This window comes from Besnoitia besnoiti, chromosome II, assembly GCF_002563875.1.
Source record: "Besnoitia besnoiti strain Bb-Ger1 chromosome II, whole genome shotgun sequence".
Lineage (NCBI taxonomy): Eukaryota > Apicomplexa > Conoidasida > Eucoccidiorida > Sarcocystidae > Besnoitia > Besnoitia besnoiti.
Window position 1 is genome coordinate 3,521,137 of NC_042357.1, and position 17,876 is coordinate 3,539,012.

The 17,876-nt window shown below is 62.0% G+C and overlaps 1 protein-coding gene across 1 annotated transcript; it reads right to left on the reverse strand.

The window, feature by feature from the left end:
- Nucleotides 1-1,495: 1,495 nt before the first annotated feature.
- BESB_038540 (ion channel protein) lies at nucleotides 1,496-14,239 on the reverse strand (the record flags this gene model as incomplete). The annotated part of the gene is made up of 8 exons (XM_029362440.1): nucleotides 1,496-1,555; nucleotides 1,965-2,108; nucleotides 2,522-2,680; nucleotides 3,262-3,507; nucleotides 4,029-5,987; nucleotides 6,050-7,521; nucleotides 8,171-13,005; nucleotides 14,235-14,239. The coding sequence occupies 8 exons, from the start codon at nucleotides 14,237-14,239 to the stop codon at nucleotides 1,496-1,498; spliced, it is 8,880 nt and encodes a 2,959-aa protein (XP_029221405.1).
- Nucleotides 14,240-17,876: the final 3,637 nt, after the last annotated feature.

Genomic DNA, 17,876 nt, shown 5'->3' on the forward strand with positions numbered 1-17,876 from the left:
TTCGCGACGGGGGGGGGGGGGGGGGGGGGCGGGGGAAGGGGGGAGAAGACTTCCGCAGGCGCGGCGACAAAGAGGAGGCGTGCGAGACTGGAGACGAGAGATAGACAGAGAGGAGGACCCTCGCTCGCGTCTTGTCTGTCCTTCGGCAGGCGATATATTCTGAGTTTTTTCGAGCTGCAAATGCGACATCGAGGAGCGCGTGTTTTAAAAATGTAAATCCTCCGTGAGACACAAACGCTCGCGTAGTCATTCCTGCCGTATTCTTACTAGCTTCTTCGATCGTTGATATTCACTCCTAGCTGCAATGGAACGCCCCGGTGTCTCTGGTGGAACTTTCTTGTACGCTGAGAAAATGATCGTGCACTGTCGGGGAAGGACTTGCGAATTCTTTGGAGGCACCATTCAAGCTTCGTCTCAAACGAGAATCGAAAACTCTACATCAATAGGAGCGCGTATATACATATGTATATACTTCAAACCCTATATCTATCTATCTATCTATCTATATCTATCTATCTATCTATCTATCTATCTATCTATCTATCTATCTATATATATATATATATATATATATGGGAGCTCGCAGCGCAGGGGACCGTCACAGCGGGACTAGCACTGGCTCCGCGGTACGCGTGTACAAACAGAAGCATGGAATCACATCTATCCGTGAGCCTAGATATATACTTAATATTTATACACGTATTCACCAGGGGCGTGTCTCGAGACGGCGGAGATGCCCCTGCGAACGTCGTCACTCGCGGATGCTTGCGCACTCCTAGCCAGAAACTCCAAGACGGGGATTTAATATGCAACTGCAGGCCCGATGGAACATGCAGCAGCTGAATCCTCGGCGCAGACGCAATCTCTCCTCTGCCTGCTGATCGCGCTGCACGTCGGGGCGACAACTCCGTCATCCCCATTCTGTTCGTTGCACTGAATCCTTCTGCCGCACGAAACTTTCTCTGCTTAGCCGCAGATTTTTCCGCACTTTAACTCACGTCTGCGGCGGCGCACATGTGCCCTAATAGACAGTGGTTCTTCTTGGACAGGGGCGTAGACTAATTGCTGCAGAGGACAGTCTAGAGCGACCTGGGAGATTTTCCGATCCCTAAAGCCACAAAAATTCCCGCGGGTCGGTTTTCTGTGCGACGCTCGAGTGTCTGCACAACGTGGATGTCGCGGCTTTGAGAGTCTGAGGAAAAACAAGCTTTGAGCGTACGCCATGGTCACGAGAAAACAAACACAAGAGAGCAGGACTGAAGTCGCGTACGCTACACGCCAGCCTCCAGACTCAACTGCATTCCTCCCTATCCTTGTTTGTTCACGTTTTCAGTCTCTCTTCTGCCTCACAGGCGCCTGTTGTTCCCAAGACTGCGCAGATCCTTGCCCGATTGTTCTGTCTGCGTCGAGCTTGCTTTGCTTGACTTTACGTCGCGCCACAAACCCTTCTGCACGTGCTTCTTCTGCGTTTCCACCTTCTGCCTGGGGATGCACTTCACAAGAAGCCGCGCGGCGCGCGGAGTTCGTCTGTGCTGCAAGGTCGAAGAACGTAGACCTGCGAAAAGACACCCGCGAACGACCCGAAATATAAAGAAGACTGCCTCAAAAGCCTCACACCCATGTGTTGATTCCTTTATTCTGTATTACCCTCATTTGTTCTCTCCCAACTAGACATAGATCCATATGCAAACATAGGAAAAAGCATGCAAATATATATATTTTACCCCGTAGTTCGATGTGCTTGTCACCAGTGCACTCGTCACACTGGGATACTATCCGATACAAGCAACTTACAGCCCGTGAAATGCGTATGAATGATTCAAAAATATAAGTATATACACAGATAGATACATATCGATACGACGACACAGGAGGGCGTCCGCGCGCCTGGTGCAGCCGCTCTCTTGTCGCTGAGAAACAAACTAGACGTCAAAGTCAAGGGGGAGCGGTGAAAGGCGGCGCACCATGTCAAAGGCGTTTAGCCGGAGCTGCTGCGAAGGACAGCAGAGGACGAGCTTCTTCGGGCGGCGGTTTCCTGCGTAGTCGGTTGTGACGCGGTACTGGCGGTAGATGGCGATTGCGATTTTCTTCTCCAACTTGATAAAGTGCTGAAAAAGTCACAACGCACCGGCCGCGAACTCTTGAGAAGATCAGTCAAGTGCAGGAACGAGAATCCGCGCGACTCTCCGCGAGGATTCAGCCACAATTCGCGGGTGCGTCAAGAAAAAGAGACACCAACATACGGACAAGCGGCCCGAAAGTGGCTCACCAAAATTCCAAGTGACAGCGGGAAAGGCAAACGCCGCCGCACAAGCAGCAGATAATTTTGAGGCTCGAGGCCGCAGAGCGCACAGTGTGAGACAACCGCCGCGCAGACGCCTCAGTGACAGGCGATGCGCGCACACCCCGACATTGGAGACGATTGAGAGCGAAGTCAGTCGGCACACGCCAGGAGAACTTGTTGAGACGCCCGGCCGAGAATCCGTTCGCATTTCTCCCTTGAGAATTGCTCTTAAATTACCTCGAAAAGACGCTTGAAGGGCACCCCGACAAACATCGGGGGGACGGGCTCCAGACCAAGTGGCGACACCGCCGGCGCCGGCGAAGTCACGCTGACGCTCGGAGGGCACATCAGGCGCCTCTTCAAACGAGTCTTGGCGCTCAACGGCTCTTTCCGGTTCTGAAGCAGCCAGCACACACGCCACTACGGCTCCCATAAGCTCACATTCATTGATACAAAGACATCTACCTATATATATATATATATATAGATAAATAGGATTCGGGCTACCCTATATATATATATATATATATATATATAGATAGATAGATAGATAGATAGATAGATAGATAGATAGATAGATAGATAGATAGATAGATAGATAGCTGGATCTATATCAATGTGGCATCGCCGTCTCTACAGAGGGCTGCGACTGTATTTCCTCCAGGGGACACACCGTAGACGCCATTCGAACACGCTTCATACTCCCTCTGTATCTCTGTATCCATGCACATATTTACCTTCTTTATAATTCGTCTATCGGCCTATCATTGCCTATCTATATCTACCGATATCTACATGTATCTATCTACCTCTCTCTATATATGTCTATCTGCCTACATCTATCTACCTGTCTATAATACCCGTCGAAGAAAAGCTCTGTCTGCGTGGTTCGCGCGCGAGCGGTGCCCTGTCTTTCGCTGCGCAGGGGCACGGGGAGGCTCGGGACGGCGGCCGAGCGCCTAGTTGGCGCGACTCACCTCGACGAGGTAGTCAATCACCGAGGCGTCTACGGCGTACTTGGAGACCGGCAGCGAGTGCGCCATCAAGCCGTAGAACATGTCCTCTACGCAGGCGTGTCCCGAGGCGAAGAGCAGACTTCCGAGGTACGCAGCGGTCATCTGCCGCTGCTCCGCCGCCCAGGTCTGCCGGTAGGGCCCGATGCGCTCCCAGACGAGTGACTCGTTCATCAGCATCGAGTTGTCGCAGTACTCCAAGAATGACGCCTGAACAGAGCCGAAAGAGCCGAAAACACGGTAAAACAAGGAGTCAAAGGAAGCCATCCCGCCGCACACGGAGCCTGTGCAGCGCGACTCCTCAGCTCTCCCCTTTTTCAGTCAGAGAGAAGCAAAACACAGGCTGGAAGAAACTCAAAGAAGGCAGGGAAACGCGGGCCGCTGGAGCCTCCATCCGCGGCGACTTGCATATCAAAGCAGCACCCGCCCCTCCGGCCGTGATGAAGCGCCTCAGAACCGAAAGAAGAAGTCGCGCCGACCGCCCCCGACGAAGAAAGCGATTGAAGACAAGGCAGACTGCCCGCGCGGAGCTCGGGGCAACGAACGCACAAACGCGAAGACCGCCGGCAGTCTTGGAAGCAAGAGTCCTGCGAGGCTGGGGAGAGACACCGCCGATCCCACGTCCCCCACAGAACTCCACAGGCCTGTCTGAGACCCAACGGGCACACGCAGGCACATGTGACCCCGGATACGTGTACGCCAGATTCGCAGACACCCACATTATTTCGTACCTCTTTGAGGTCGAGGAAAATTCCGGGCTCTTTCCGCGCTTTCTCGTCCATCAGGGCCTGCAAGTCGATCGCCTCGGGGACGCGCCACAGCCCATCAGGCCTCTCCCCGCCCGCCCCGCCGACGTTGGTTCGTGCCGCGGCGCTTTGGAGGAACGAAGGGCCCTCGTCTGGCACCCCGTGACTGCTCATGTCCGACCCGCCTTCCAGCCCAACCGCGGCTGCCGCCAGGCACGACGGCGGGAAGGTCGCGGCGTAGTCTTTGCCGGCGTCTCGCTCCCTCTCTGGGGCGGCGACCGCGACCGCGACCGCGGCGCCGGCGCCAGCGCCTGCAGGGCCTGCAGGCCGCCAGAAGCGCGCCGCCGCGTGGGAGTTTTCTTCGAACTCCGAGCCGCGCAGACACGACTCTCCGGCGCCTGCGAGATACCCGGCTGGCGCCGCCCCTCCGGGCGCGGCGCTGGAGCCCAACTGTGGCACCGGGCCGCGTGCAGGGTCGGAGGCGAGGCGGAACGCGGCCCTGTGTCCCTCGAGGTCCCCCGGGGAACCCACGCCCGGGACGGGTGCCCCAGGGACCGCGGGCGTGCCCCAAACCCCGCTGCCCATTGCGGAGGCGACGCCCGGCGACGCACCGGCCTCCTCGACCCCGGCGACCGCGGAGCCAATCCGCAGGCCCGCCGCGCACGCGCCCGCCAGAGAGGCACTGTGCGACACGGGCGACAGCGCGACGGGGTTGCTCGACGTGGGGAAGGAGCCCAGAGTTTGAAGCGCAGGACCGGTCGCGCTACTCTGCGGGCTCGCTTGGGCTCCACCTGGGGGCACCGGCAGTCCCCCCGGCCCCGCGACGGCGAGCACGCCGCGTGGGACTGCGCCGCCCTGTGGGGACGTCCCTGCCGGGGCTGCCGCGCCGGCGACCGGCAGCCGGATGCCCAAGCTCGACACGGTTTCAGGGTCTAGAGCCAGCGGGTTCGCGGACCCGGCTGACAAGGACCCCGAGCGCGCCAAGTGAGCGTACGAAGTGGCAGACGCGTGCCGACTTCCGCCGGCTTGCGACGCGAGGGTCGGCTGCTGGCGAAGTTGACTTTGAAAGTGCTGCTCCTCTAGCAACTGCTCGAGTTCGTGCTGCACTGCCGACTGGTGCTGGCGCTGCTCTCGCGTCTTCTCCGCGGCCAGGGGCGTCGTCGGGTCTGCTGGACCCCCCGCGGGCGAGAGGCCCGCCGACGAGGACGCTCCGCCGGGCGACGGGAGCTGCAGCCCCGCGACTGGGGACGCCTCAGGCCTGCCCACGGGCTGCACAACGGGCGAGGCCGAGGCGTTGGCCGGGGAAAAGGCGCTGGAGGTCGCCGGCGTCGGCGCAGTGACTGGAGGCGGCGGGGGAGTGCTGTGGCAGGCCTCGGAGGCAAAGAAGCGCGGATCGGGCGCCTCCGTCTTCCGAGGCGCAGGGGACAACGGAACCCAGGGCGAGAGCGGCGGCGTCGAGGCCTCGCTCAAAGGGCCAAGGAGGCGACGCGGAGGGAGCGAGCAGGCGCGCAGAGACAATCCCGCAGACGACGGCCACGAAGCGAGATCACTCTGGGCGAGGCACTCCGCCGATTGACGTGAAACACGAGCTTGCTGGCAGTCCACTGGGGAGTCGTCGGGCGGGCTGTCAGAGTCCGCAGACGACAGCATCGGAGGCGTGGAGCCGGAGAGGCGTCTGGGCGCGTGCGAACGCGCCGACAGGCGGGCAGATGCTTCGTCGCACCTGCGCAGTCCGTTGGTGAACGCCCCCAAATCAGCGAGGCCGTTCGCCACGCGCGGCGGCGGGCCTTCGAGCGGCCGCACATCGACGGAGAAGTCGCCACACGAGCCTCTGTCTTCATCACTGTCGTCGCTGTCACACGCTTCCTCTCGCCAGGCTCCAGCGCCGTGGCGAGGTGCAGCCTGGAGGAGGGGGCCTGCAGGGTTCTCGGCTCGCACGTCTCTCTGCGGCGAGATAGCTGTCGCCCCGATCCGCATGCCGCTCTCGCCGATGACCAGCGGCGCACCGCCCCCGCCGCGGAACCCACCGGGGGCGCCGGGGCTCCAGAGTCTCCTTCTGCGCTCGAGTGGAGACTCGAAAACATCATCACTTTGCCTCCTGCGCGCGCCGCACCCTTGTCGGCGGACCCTGCGGAGGCCCCCTGCGTTGTCTGCGCGCCGCCGAGGCTTCCCGGCGCGGCTCTGTCTCCGTACCCGCCGGAGCCGTTCTCGCGGTCGAAGTCGTCCTGCTCCGACGGCGTGTCTCCGGGTGCGTACGGCTCCGCCGCGGCCGGCACGGGGGGCGGGAGGCCCTGAGACTGGATCCGCATCGCGGGACAGGCGCGGAACAGAGCCTGAATCGTTTTCCGCACCAGCAGGGCCTGAGTGTCGAGGCGCTCCGCGCTGAGGTCGCCCTTCCAGGTGACGTGGAGCGTGCTGAAGACGGCGCAATTCTTCGCCTGCAGCGCGCCGGCGCGCAGCAGATCGGTGGTGCTTAGGGCGCTTCCGCGGACGTGAGCGCAGCACGTCGTGTAGGCCGCAAAGTCCGTCGGCCCCACTGTTGCAGGGCAGCAGGGCGACAGAATCATCACGTTGTACGCGCCGTTCGCAAGCAGCGCCTGCAGGAAGATCCGGAGGCCTCGCGGCCAGCCGCAGGCGAGAATCAGGGGATTCATGGGGTTCGCAAAGATGCACCGCCGGGCCTCCGCCACCGACTGCGTCTGGGTGATGCCGCCCAGCGCTCCGCGCCGGTTGCCGTGCAAGTCGAAGACGTACGAGAAGGCCGCAGACGGGCCTGCGTCAGACAGGTCGCCGAAAGGAATCGATTCAAACGGCGACGGCGCGCTGTCTCGCTGGCACATCACGCAGAACGCAGACCCCGGTCTCCACTCGCCCCTTCCAGCCCCGCCGGGCTCCACCGGCCCTGCCCCCCCCGCGACGTGCTGCGCGGCGGTCGCGGCGGTCGCGGCGGCGCCCGGCAGGGCCGGAAGGGGCGAGGCGCATCCGGCCGCTCCCAGAGGCGCAGCAGCTGCTGCGGCAAACACCGGGGTGCCACCCGAGGCGACGTGGCCGCGGTGGAAGGAGCAGAGCGGCACCGCGCAGGCGGCGGACTGGTGGGGCGAGGCAGACGGCGGCAGTCCCTCCCGGAAGGCAGTCGCGCCCGCGACCCCAGGCACTGCGGCGGCCGCCGCTGCGAGCGGCGAGAAGCTGAAGCGAGCAGGGCCGCCGACGCTGCCTGGGCCTGCGTACGCCGACGCGAAGCACGACGCCGGGGGCCCCAGCGACGCGGAGAAAACAGACGGCGGTGGAGGGTGACCCTGAATCGCTGACAGCGAGGAGCCCTGAGCCGCCAGTCCAGCCCCCGCGTGACTCGCCTTCGAAGAGGGCGACGGGTAGCACTCGCCGCCCGGAGAGACGCCGGGGCAGGGCCGCTGGGGCGAGGAGATCCGCGACGCCCCCGCAACTCCGTCTCCACAGGACGCCACGGGCGACTCGCCGCCTGAACACAAAAAAAGCAAAGATGGAGAAAGACAGAGCGACAGGAAAGGTTGCGGAGGACACACCAGGAAAGCAGGAAAACGAAATATCACAACACGCACCGCGGGACGCGCGCACCCCCCACCGTCCCCCCCACGGCAGACTGCTAGCAACGACGACGTCCCTTACGCCTCGTCGGATGCCGGATGAACCACAGTTCTGTTTTATGCTTCACCTAGGCCCCACCCCTGCGGTGCTCGGCCCTGCCCGAGCTCTCCCTCTCCTCTTCTCTCTTCTTGGAATGTCCACTGGAGACGGCTGGACGGCGAGACGCCATCGCACCACAAGTCGCACGGCTGCCCGCGGTGCCCTCGCCGCCCCCTGCACCCCACAGGCTCCGCCCTGCGGTCCCCCCTGCTCGAGGCGCAACCCCACAGGCCCTCCCTCTGTCTCCGCGCCCGCTCTCCGAGTGCGTATGGAATGTACGATTTCACGTGGCACAGCGTTGTCAATAGTAGCTACCAAGCTCAAACTGTAAACCTAAATTAAAACCCTTCCAATCGCTCCACTTCGAGAGTAAAACGGCTGTGGCTCGCCGCAGCAGAGAGGTGCGTTGACTCTCTCGGGGTCGGTGTCTCCTCCGTCCGGGCCGCTGCCTCTGTCCCTCTCACCTCGAAGGTCGGCCTCGCTGGCGAGGTAGCCGTGGAGCCCGACGTGGCATGCAGAGCCTTTGGCCGCCTTGTCGTCCGCAGCTCGCGGGGCCTTCGCGCTCCAGCCGCGCTTCCGGAGACCCCCGCCACGACCGTCCTCGGCGCCGCCAGCTTTTTCGGCGCCACTGGCGGGGAAGCTGTAGCAGGGGTGGGTTGTGCGCGCGCCGCCGACTCCGGAGGAGAAGCACGGAGCACGGGGCACCTTGACAGGCAAGTCGCGGAGAGTGCTGAGTTTGACGACGGTCTCGAGGGAGGGTGCGAGGACGATGCCGGCGAACGGCCAGGTGGTGTATCCGTGGATCAGTTCCTCGCCGACAATGTAGCGGAACGGGTTGATCCAGATCTCCTTGGTGATGGCAATGATGCCGATGAGGAACACCTCGTAGTGAGTGTACAGGAGTCGCGTGAGCAGCTTGTAGTGCAGGCCCCACATAGACTCGGGGAACTCCATGCGGTAGATGTTGTAGACGGCGCCGTCCGCGTAGTGCTGGAAGTCGGTCTTCCGCCGCGGTCCCAGGCTGGAGGCCGCGGCGAGCCGCGCGCGGCTGGCGGCGCGCGCGATGCCGGTCGACTCCTCGCTGGCACGCCAGAAGGTGAACCAGTTGGCGATGAGCGAGACGAAGCCGGGACAGTCGGCGCAGCTCTTGCCGAGCAGCTTCATCTTGACCTCGTTGATGCACAGAGTGCAGTACGCGCCCATCTCCTTCACCAGGGCCTTGCGGTGGTCGTGGATCAGCTGCACATTGATGGGACGCACCGGAAAGCAGACTGTACGCACGCCCATGAACCGCAGCAGCGTCTTCTGGTCTTCCTCCTGCTCGCGAGTCTCCACGCCCTCCGTCCAACTCAGGTCTGCGCGCGCGGCCGCGGCGCCCTCCGAGAGCCCGCCGGCCGCCGCGGAGACTTGGTAGGCGCGCGTGTTGCTGAAGATGAACACCGCCCGCGCGTTCGAGCAGTAGGAGCGGATGTTTGAGGGCAGCGGCTCGCCCTTGACGCCGCCGCGGATGCAGACCGAGAGCGAGAAGAAGCACGTGCTGTCGTAGCTCGAGACGGGCAGCGGCGTCACCACGAGGATGGAGCGCACGCTCCCTGGGAAGGCTCGCGCGATCTCCCGGCAAATGACCGACAGCTGCAGAGGCTGGATAGGGCCGACGATGCAGAGATAGTCGTCGCCCGGCGCGGGCGGAGACCCGACGATCGTGCGCGGCTCGCGGAGCGCCTCCATGAGCCGCTGGACTTCTCCAGGCAGGAAGGCGAACGTCGAGATGATGGTCACGATAGCCAGCGTGCGCCCTGCCGCCGACCGCGGCACGAAGTCGCCGTAGCCGACAGTCATCACGGTCACGATGGCGTAGAAGCAAAAGTCGTAGACGTTCGTGTAGTTGATGTCCGGCTCCGGGGCCTCGAGGACAAACATGCCGCCGGCGAAGGTGAGGACAATCATGAGCCAGGAGACGACGATCGAGACGATGCGCAGCTTGACGATGCTCAGATGCGGAAAACAGCGCGAGAGCACGTGTTCCGTCTTCACCAGGCGGAGGAAACGCAGCCAGCCAAAGAGTAGAAGCCAGGGAAACTGGTCGTGCTTCGTCCGCGGGTCGTAGAGGTTGTCAGGGTCTCCGTAGGCCCCGTCGTTCCAGTGGGTCTCGGGGGAGGAGCCAAAGTGATGCTCCTGGACAAAGCAGTTGACGAGGAAGGAAGTCATCGGCATGGTGAGCAGATCCACGATCGAGTACGGACTGAGGATGTACGGGAGCTTTCGGGGTGCCGTGAAGAGTCCGGCGCAGTAGTCGAAGGTGACCATCCAGAGAAAGGTGCTTTCGACGAAGTAGTACGCCTGCGGCAAATTGCGAAGTTGCCACGCAAACAAGTCTTTGCTCTGCGGCTCGCGCTCCATGTGCGTCGACGCCCATACCCAGACGGCGCACCACGCCATCGTGCGCAGCAGCACCGCGAGGAGAAAGGCCGCGCTGGCGAGCGCGGGCACAGCGATCGACTCGAAAACCACCAACCCGCAGCGGCACATGAGGACGAACACGTCGCGGCAGCACCGACACCACGACGCGAGCTGTTGACGCCGCGTCCGCGCGAGGTCGCGGCCCTTTTTCTCGTAGCTGTCGTCGTCGAGGTCGCTCTCCGGCGGCTCCAAGTCCTCAACCTCATACATGGTGGGCTCATCTACGAGGCCGTCGTCTTCGTCCAGCATCAGAAACCGAAAGCCGTAACGCCAATCGCCCCCGTGCCGCGGCCCCGAACCGCCACCTAGGAACCGCGTCCGGCTCTCGAAGCCCCCCAACGAGTAGCCGCGACCCAGGGGCCTGCGGAAAATAAAACTCCGCTCAGGCTCGTCGAAGCAGCGATACGCCGTCCCCCCGCCGAGCCACGACAGTGTCGCGCCGCGCCGCCGGAGCCCTCCGTCGCCCGCGTTTCCGGCGTCGTCCGCGTCGTCTTCTCCGCCGGCGACGCCGTCCGCGCCCGAGTCGCGCGGAGCCTCGTGGCTGCGGCTCCCAGCCGCACCCCGGTTGCCCACGTCCGTGGAGAGGTACAGAGGCCCGCGTGTCTTCTTCGGCTGCAGCGCCCCTTGCTCGACCGCCTTGCCGCTGCGGGAGTTCTTGGACAAGCTGCGCAGGCGAAACACGTCGGCCATCCGCGAGGACTGGCAGCCGTCCTCCTCTTCCAGCGTGTCGTCGCCGGCCGCGGACCCGTCGTCGAGCTTGTTCGACGCGCCTCCGCGACTGGGCGCCCGTCTCCCGCCTCGGCTCCCCGCGGCGGTGCGCAGATCCACGCAGCTCGTGAGCCCGCGCATCCGAGCCCCGCCGCCGAAGCGGCGCATCTGTCTCCACGAGTTGCCTCTCGCGGCGGAGCGCGTCTTGCCGCCGGCCTCGCGGCTTCCCAGAGTGCCCAACTCGCCGACGCTGCCCCAGCCGGCGGCGGCGCGCGAGCCGCGCGCGTGGCGGACTGAGCGGCTGTGCGGCGCCGCGCGGAAGAGGCCGCCGACCGGCACGCCGGAGGAGAACGCGCCCGTCGGCGCCGGCAGCGAAAGCCGGTGCTGGTTGCGAGTCACCGGAGGTCGGCTGCGGTAGGTGATCCAGAGACTGCTCAAGTCGTCGCTCTGGAAGCACCGCAGCGGGTAGGCTGCGTCGCCGGCCGGCACGCCGGCGCACACAGGAGGCGCAAAGTCGTAGGGGGAGTGCGCGGCGCGTCCGGGGCCCCGCAGCGCGCGCCTTTCGCCTGCACGCCAGCGCCTCTGGGCGTCTCTCTCGCTGTCGGAGTGCGCCTGCGTGGAGGCCGCAGGGCGGGTCTCACAGTGGACGAGGCTGGGAGGCAAGGTGAGGCGGCCGTTGTCGCTGCCCGCCGCGGAGAGACTCTCTGCGCCGCCGCGCGCAGTCCGCACTGAGGAGGCCAGCGAGTCCACCCTGCAAAAGTCCGACGACCGCGGCTGCGGCGAGGCGCTGCTCGCCTGGCGACTCGCGCCGCCAAACATCCGCCGCCAGAGACTCGTGGACTGCCGCGGCGCGAGGTGCGCTTGCCCGTCTCTGCGGGCGCCGCCGGCCTTCCGGCCTCGCTCCTCGTCGTCCTCGCCGCTTCCTGACGGCGCAGGCGACTCGTCGCTGGCCTTGCGGTGGCGGCTGCGCCCAGGTCGTTCAGAACTTCTTCGGCCGTAGCTCCGCCCCGCGAGGACGTCGACGCCGTTGACATACGACCCCTCGGGCACGCTGTGGAGACGCCCCGAGGCCTCTGACGCGCCTCCGCAGCGGGGCTTGCCCCCAAGGCGCGACCGCCTTTCGCTGCCGTCAGGCACGTCGCTGGTGCTGCTGTCGTCGGCAGCGTCTTCTTCCTCGTTCGCGGGGAGGCGTGCGCCGCTGACCTGCGAACTCGCGCGCGAGTGCGGTCCGAGCCGCGAGCGCCCCACCTCGCTCTCGAGCTTCTTGCTGTCTTCCCGATCCTCGCTGCGCGACGACGAAGCGTTGTTCTCGTTGTCGTCGACGTCCCGTTCCGCGTCGCCCGCCTGCCCATCTGAGGCCACGTCGTCCGCGGAGAGCGGCAGCGTGTGCATGTGGTGCGGTCCGATGTTTCGCTGTTTGATCTGGTGCGAGTAGAAGAGGAGCTTCTCGGTGAGCAGCCGCTCCAGTGTGCGCGTCCATGCGGGCAGCTTGAGCAGGAACTCGCACAGCAGCAGCATCGTGAACTCGATCGGAATCGCCACGAGCAGCGACAGCCAGCGGTAGCGGCCCAAGTCCGCAATCGTGCAGTAGATGAGGAAGATCGCGAATCCGAGGGCGAGGAGCCGACCCACCACGAAAAAACCGTGGTTCCACAGCAGCCGCACCAGGCGCCGGCGCCCGCCCGGCTTCTTCCGGTCGGGAAGCTCAATCAGGTCGATGTCTGTCGCAAACGGCGACTGCTGCCGCGGCTGCGGCCGCGGCTGCTCCAGGTGCTCGCGCTCCGCGCCCGAACCCCCCCCGAGCCCACCAGCGAGGTCGGCGCCGCGACCGCCTTCACCCCCGCGCTCGCGCCGCCGGCCTCTTGGAGGGCGGCGCAGCTCGCCGCGGACGCCGACTGCACGGGGACAGACGCGCCCGACAGGCCCGAAGAGGAGGCGGGCAGGGTGACCTTCGAGAGCCCGCGGCGCAGCTCCGCCACCGACGCCGGGTTTCGGAGCCCGTGGTCTGACGCGCGCCCGTAGTCCGCGTAGAGCGGCGGCTGGGGCATAGAGGCAGCGGAGGCGGCCTGTGAGCCGCCCTCGGCGCCCGAGCTGTCCATTGGGCGCAGAGGCATCACTCAGAGGACGGCGCCTGGCGCGCGGAGAAGAGAGAAAAACGGAGACGCGAGCGGCGAAGCACGGCTGGGAACGAACTGCGAGAGAGCGAGGAGGGTACGGACGAAGCGAGGCCGCGGCCCTGGGGGAGGCGCGCGGACTCAGCGAAACTCAGACCTACAGGGTCTACCATACGGCTAGACGTCGCCATTGGAGTCAGTTTAGAGAGAGAGAAGGAGCAGAGACCAAATGGGAGGAACGGCGACCCTCAGACTCTTGTGCAGCGCGCGTCGTGCGGTGGCGCAGCGCGCGAAGGCCTGGGTCAGCTCGGCTCGCAAGCCCGCGCTCGCACTGCCCAGGCAAAAGAGGCCTTAATTGGTGAAACAACCTCTGGGTGCGTAAAGGAAGAAAAGGTCGCTGCGCGCAAGCCAGAGAAGAAGCGGGCGGAGGCCCCTTCTAGATCCAGAGCCGCCCCGAAGGAGCCACAACTCAAGTTCGAAGCCGTCGCCGCGAAGGTCTCACGTGAGAGGACCTGAACCGAATCCCCCTCAGTCATCGAGCGGCGCAAAGGCCACAGCAGCAGAGGCTGCTCAGACTCACGCGGCGCAGAACAAGATGCAAACAAGTGAGTCGTTGTCTGTATTGGCTACTGCCACGCACTTCGACGGCATCCGCATGAAGTATAAACGCCCAGGCTGCGAGGGCGCGTGAACGAACACGAGAGCGTCTGGCGTTTGGGAAGATGAGTCTAGAGTTGCCTTTCGGCGAGGCCAGAATGGAGTGAACCCTACGGTTTCGTTTTCTGTGAGGTCGCGGAAGGACTGCAGCACACGTGACAGCCACCACGGACACCAGTGCTTGGCAGAGGAAAAAACGCCACGGAAAAAATACAAGAAGGGACGTGGACAGCAGGCAGGATGGCCTGCGAAGAACGCGTGTAGCTGGCTGCCACGAAAAGCCAGAAGCGCGGCGGTACCCTTCACGGGACATCAGTGCCCCCGTTGCGCAACGCCGTGGCAAGATAATAACAGGACAGCATGCTCCTGATTGAGGCCGCCGGTCAAGCAGGCCTCGCGTCACAGATGAAATCAACCGAAGGTGTTCCTTCCGCCTGCAGGAAAAAAAAAGGACGTAGCTGCGACTCGTTGCCGTTGGCTCACACGCTTGCTCTTGCATGCAGCGTGACTCGGCCGCATGCGCCCGCAGCTTTGCCGAGTGAGAGCGCTCAATTCATGGTTTCCTCGCAAAACTGGGAGCACCACTCACCGCATACTACTTCAATGAGTTGAGATGAGTTCTGTAGGCGAGTCTTTCAACTGGGAAACACACCGATGTATTCAAGGCTTGCACTGACAACGGACGTGCCTCCAAACCAGGTGCGGTTTCGGGGCTTGGGGGTGAGATGAGCGGCGTGATCCAAACCGGGCTGATACGCCATACCGCAATACTCATTTTCAGTTTTATATGCGACGCCACAACTAAGCAGCTGTAGCCCTAGGAAGTGTGTGGCGGTATGCAGACTGGGTACAGCCGTCTACAGGGCAGTCTCCCTGTGCCCTGACAACTATCTGCTCTGCTCGCTACATGAGGCTCGACTAACATCAAACTTGCAGCCTGCGTGTCGCATCTGGAAATGCTGAGTGGCGACCACCTCGGCGAATCCAGAAACGCAGACAAACTCCAAAGCCTAGCGAGAGGTAGCACCGGATATCCACCCCAAAGCGCATACGAGGAGCCTCATGCATGGCTTCGCTGTTGCCATGGTCTGCCTCGTGGAGTGCTTTTTTTACTCCACAAGGCAGTAAGAAAACCGCAGGTGCAACTCTTTCTCCAGTCCTCCTTGTTTTTCAGTCGCTACACTCATCCTGCACACGTTCCGGCATAACAACTTGTCCCGTGAGTGAGTTGCCACTGACTGTCCATAGCAATTCGTATACAGAAGGAAGCTATTGAAACTGAAGAACGTCACAGTAGAGGCCGTCAGTCTAGGCCCGCGCTCGAGGCAAGCAGAACGCGTAGATGCTCTTCGAGCCACGCATATAAACAGCGTCGGGGTAGGCGAAAGAGTAAAAAAAGTAAAGCTATTCAAGCAAGAGACGTGCCGAAGGCTTTTGTTTTCCTGGTTTGATACCAGCCATTGACAAAGCCACCCACAACCGCAGCCGGGCCTGTATTATCATCCACTTCGCCACTGACAAGGACTGGCCTCATGCCCTTTGTGAAGAAAACATGCCGGCGCGCCAGCCTCTGCGGGTCGGTACAGCACCTCCGGTCTGAATTGCCAGGCTGTCGCCAGTTGAACGGCACTCAGTGCTGTCGCAAGTAAAAGCGAATATGCTAGAAGATTGTCTGTATCCGCTAACAGTATCTTCTTTTCTGTGAGCCGCGTGGTTATTGTGTACCATGGTGCCACGTGTTGGTAAGACCCCGCATGAAGGGAAGTCGGTGTTGGCTGTTGTCGCCGTTTTCACATCGTGATACTGGCACCGCCCTTCCGTGGAGAGGCTGCGGGAGACCGCTCTCAGCTTAGGCGTTTCCTGCTTGTATGGTGGAGCGCGCTGCCTGTTGTCTCTATGGCATAATCCGGTCGCCACCTCGCAATCCTCTGCATTTGAACAGGCAACAACCTCCTGAAACCTGGTCCTCCAAAACGCCAGTGCTGTTCAGTTACTGGGAACGCTTTTCGTTCTGACATACACTGCTGCCCAAAGACAGTTCCAAACAATGAGGCATCCAGCAGACCGTGGAGCGTGACGACTCTGGCGTCCGCTCCTACGACTGCCGCGCGACCGCTCTTGGGAGGTGTTTCATGGCATGGATGGCGCATCGTTTCCGCGCAAATGTTCGAAAACGAATCGAGTGGTGGAGCTGCATTTACAACGCCGCCCACGTGAAAAGCAGCACTCTGTCGCATTGAGGGGGGCCGTGCTGTTGCCGAGAAATCGACGTTGCCAATCTCAGTGGCGCGTGCCTTTTCTCGGTTTTTGCCGACAGCCTTGCTTTTCCTTGCTCTGGTAAGTGGAACGAACGCTTGTCATGAGACGTCGAAAGGGGTTTCCATCGACTTCCACGACGAAAACTCCAAGTGCTGAAGTCGATTTATGTGAATCTGTCCGCCGTATCTGCTGGGCTGCGCTGCATGCTCGGAGGACCCCGATTCGCACGAACTGAAAATTTTGCGCATGCGCTGGCGTGCTGAAGATGTGTCGATTTCAGAAGGCCTCGAGAAGGTCTCCATTTGAAACCAGCGGGGAAACGCCGGCAGTGATTCAGTTCATTCGAGTTTTGCACGCGTTGCCGCGACCAAGGTGATGTGCGGGTGGATTCGTGAGTTCCCTGTTCAGCGCCCTTGCGACCTGGCGTGTCACGGCTCCGCTGTCGCTGATTTTTCCCGTTCTTGCTCGGTCATTCCTGCTCGACTGATGCTGTGCGTTTGCACCGAATCGTGCATTTTGACTAGCTTCACCGATCTGTCACGTAGGTGCCTCCGGTTCAGAGGACTTTCGTACCTTCTGACGCCCCTCTGCGTTTCTTTTGAACGCGCCTCGACCCGTGTACATGCCGCTCTTCCTGTCTGCGCGCGTGAATTCTGTTTGTGTCAAAAACGTCATGCGTACCGGCGCTGCGCAGTTTCGCGGTCTTCAAACGAGTCACGACTGTATCTTCCGTTGCAAATCAGTCTAAAGGGGTTGAAGTGCACTTTGCTGTGTGCACGTAGGTTGACACGCGCTGCGATCTCCGCCCTGGCTCACACCTTTCTTCGGAGTGAGGCCACCCAGACAGAACCTTTTGCCCTCTCTTTGACGTGTTTTGTGTCTGTGCGAGGCAACTGCCGCCAGTTGAAGGTGCCTCCGCGGCCAGCAAATTCGGTTCTCCCACCTCGAATGTCCAGTTGGGACGCTGAGATTCGTGAACCGCCTTCTCTGTTGGCTCGTCTACCCGTCTCTTTTTCGCGTTGCGATTGGCGCTTGTCACGAGGGTCCTTTTGAGCTTCGGCTTATTTCGTCGGTCGCGTTTCACCAGTCCAAAACTGGAAGAGTTCGACATTTCGACGTCGTTACCTGGCGCAGGAGCTTTCTCCGCGGCTGCAGGGGGCTGTCCTCGGGTGTTTGGCAAGTTCTAAACTCTCCGCCTCCTCAGTGCATGTCTGCCGCTGCTTTTCGCACTGTCTTTCTGTATGTGATTGCGCTTAATTTCTATTTTTGACACTCTCCTCTGCCTTGCTTTCTTGTTCTGTTTTTGCTCGACAGCGTCTGCGTCTCTCTGCGTGAATATTTTCTGTCGGGTTCCTCGTCGCACTCGTCCTACACGAGGTTGCAGTCCTTTCCCACGTCCCGGTTGTGGCCTCCATTTTTGTGCTTTTAGTCGCTCAGATAGACTGAAAATCACCATGGAGGCGTGTTGTTTGCTCCTTCACAAGCCCTCTGACTGCCTGGCGCTGCGGCATCGCGACACTCCGCCTGCCGTTCTCGAGACGCGGACCTGCGCTCGCCTTTCGGAATCTCCGTCTGCTCTGCAAGCCCCGGCTTCGTGAAGCTCGACCTCACCACCTTTACATACGTATATAAATATATATTTATTTATATATGTGCGTTTTTTTTCTGTAAGAGTATTGCATATAGAGGCGCGTGCGGGCCCCTGTGAGGCCTCGGTGCGCGCCTCGGGTATCTGTTTTGATTCGAATTTCTCTCGCTGGCTTTAGGTGGAAGCCCGCGGCGGCCTCACCCCTCGAGGCTCAAAAGGTCGTCAGCGTCTCCGTCGTCTGCCCGCCCTGAGTCGCAGGCTGGAGTGCGGGCGTCGCCGCGAGCACAGACGACTCTTTCTCTCGCGTTTTGTCTGGAGCTTCCGCCTCTCCTCTCTTCTAACACTGTTCGCACCCCTCCTCCGCCCCTCTGTATGTCGTTCACG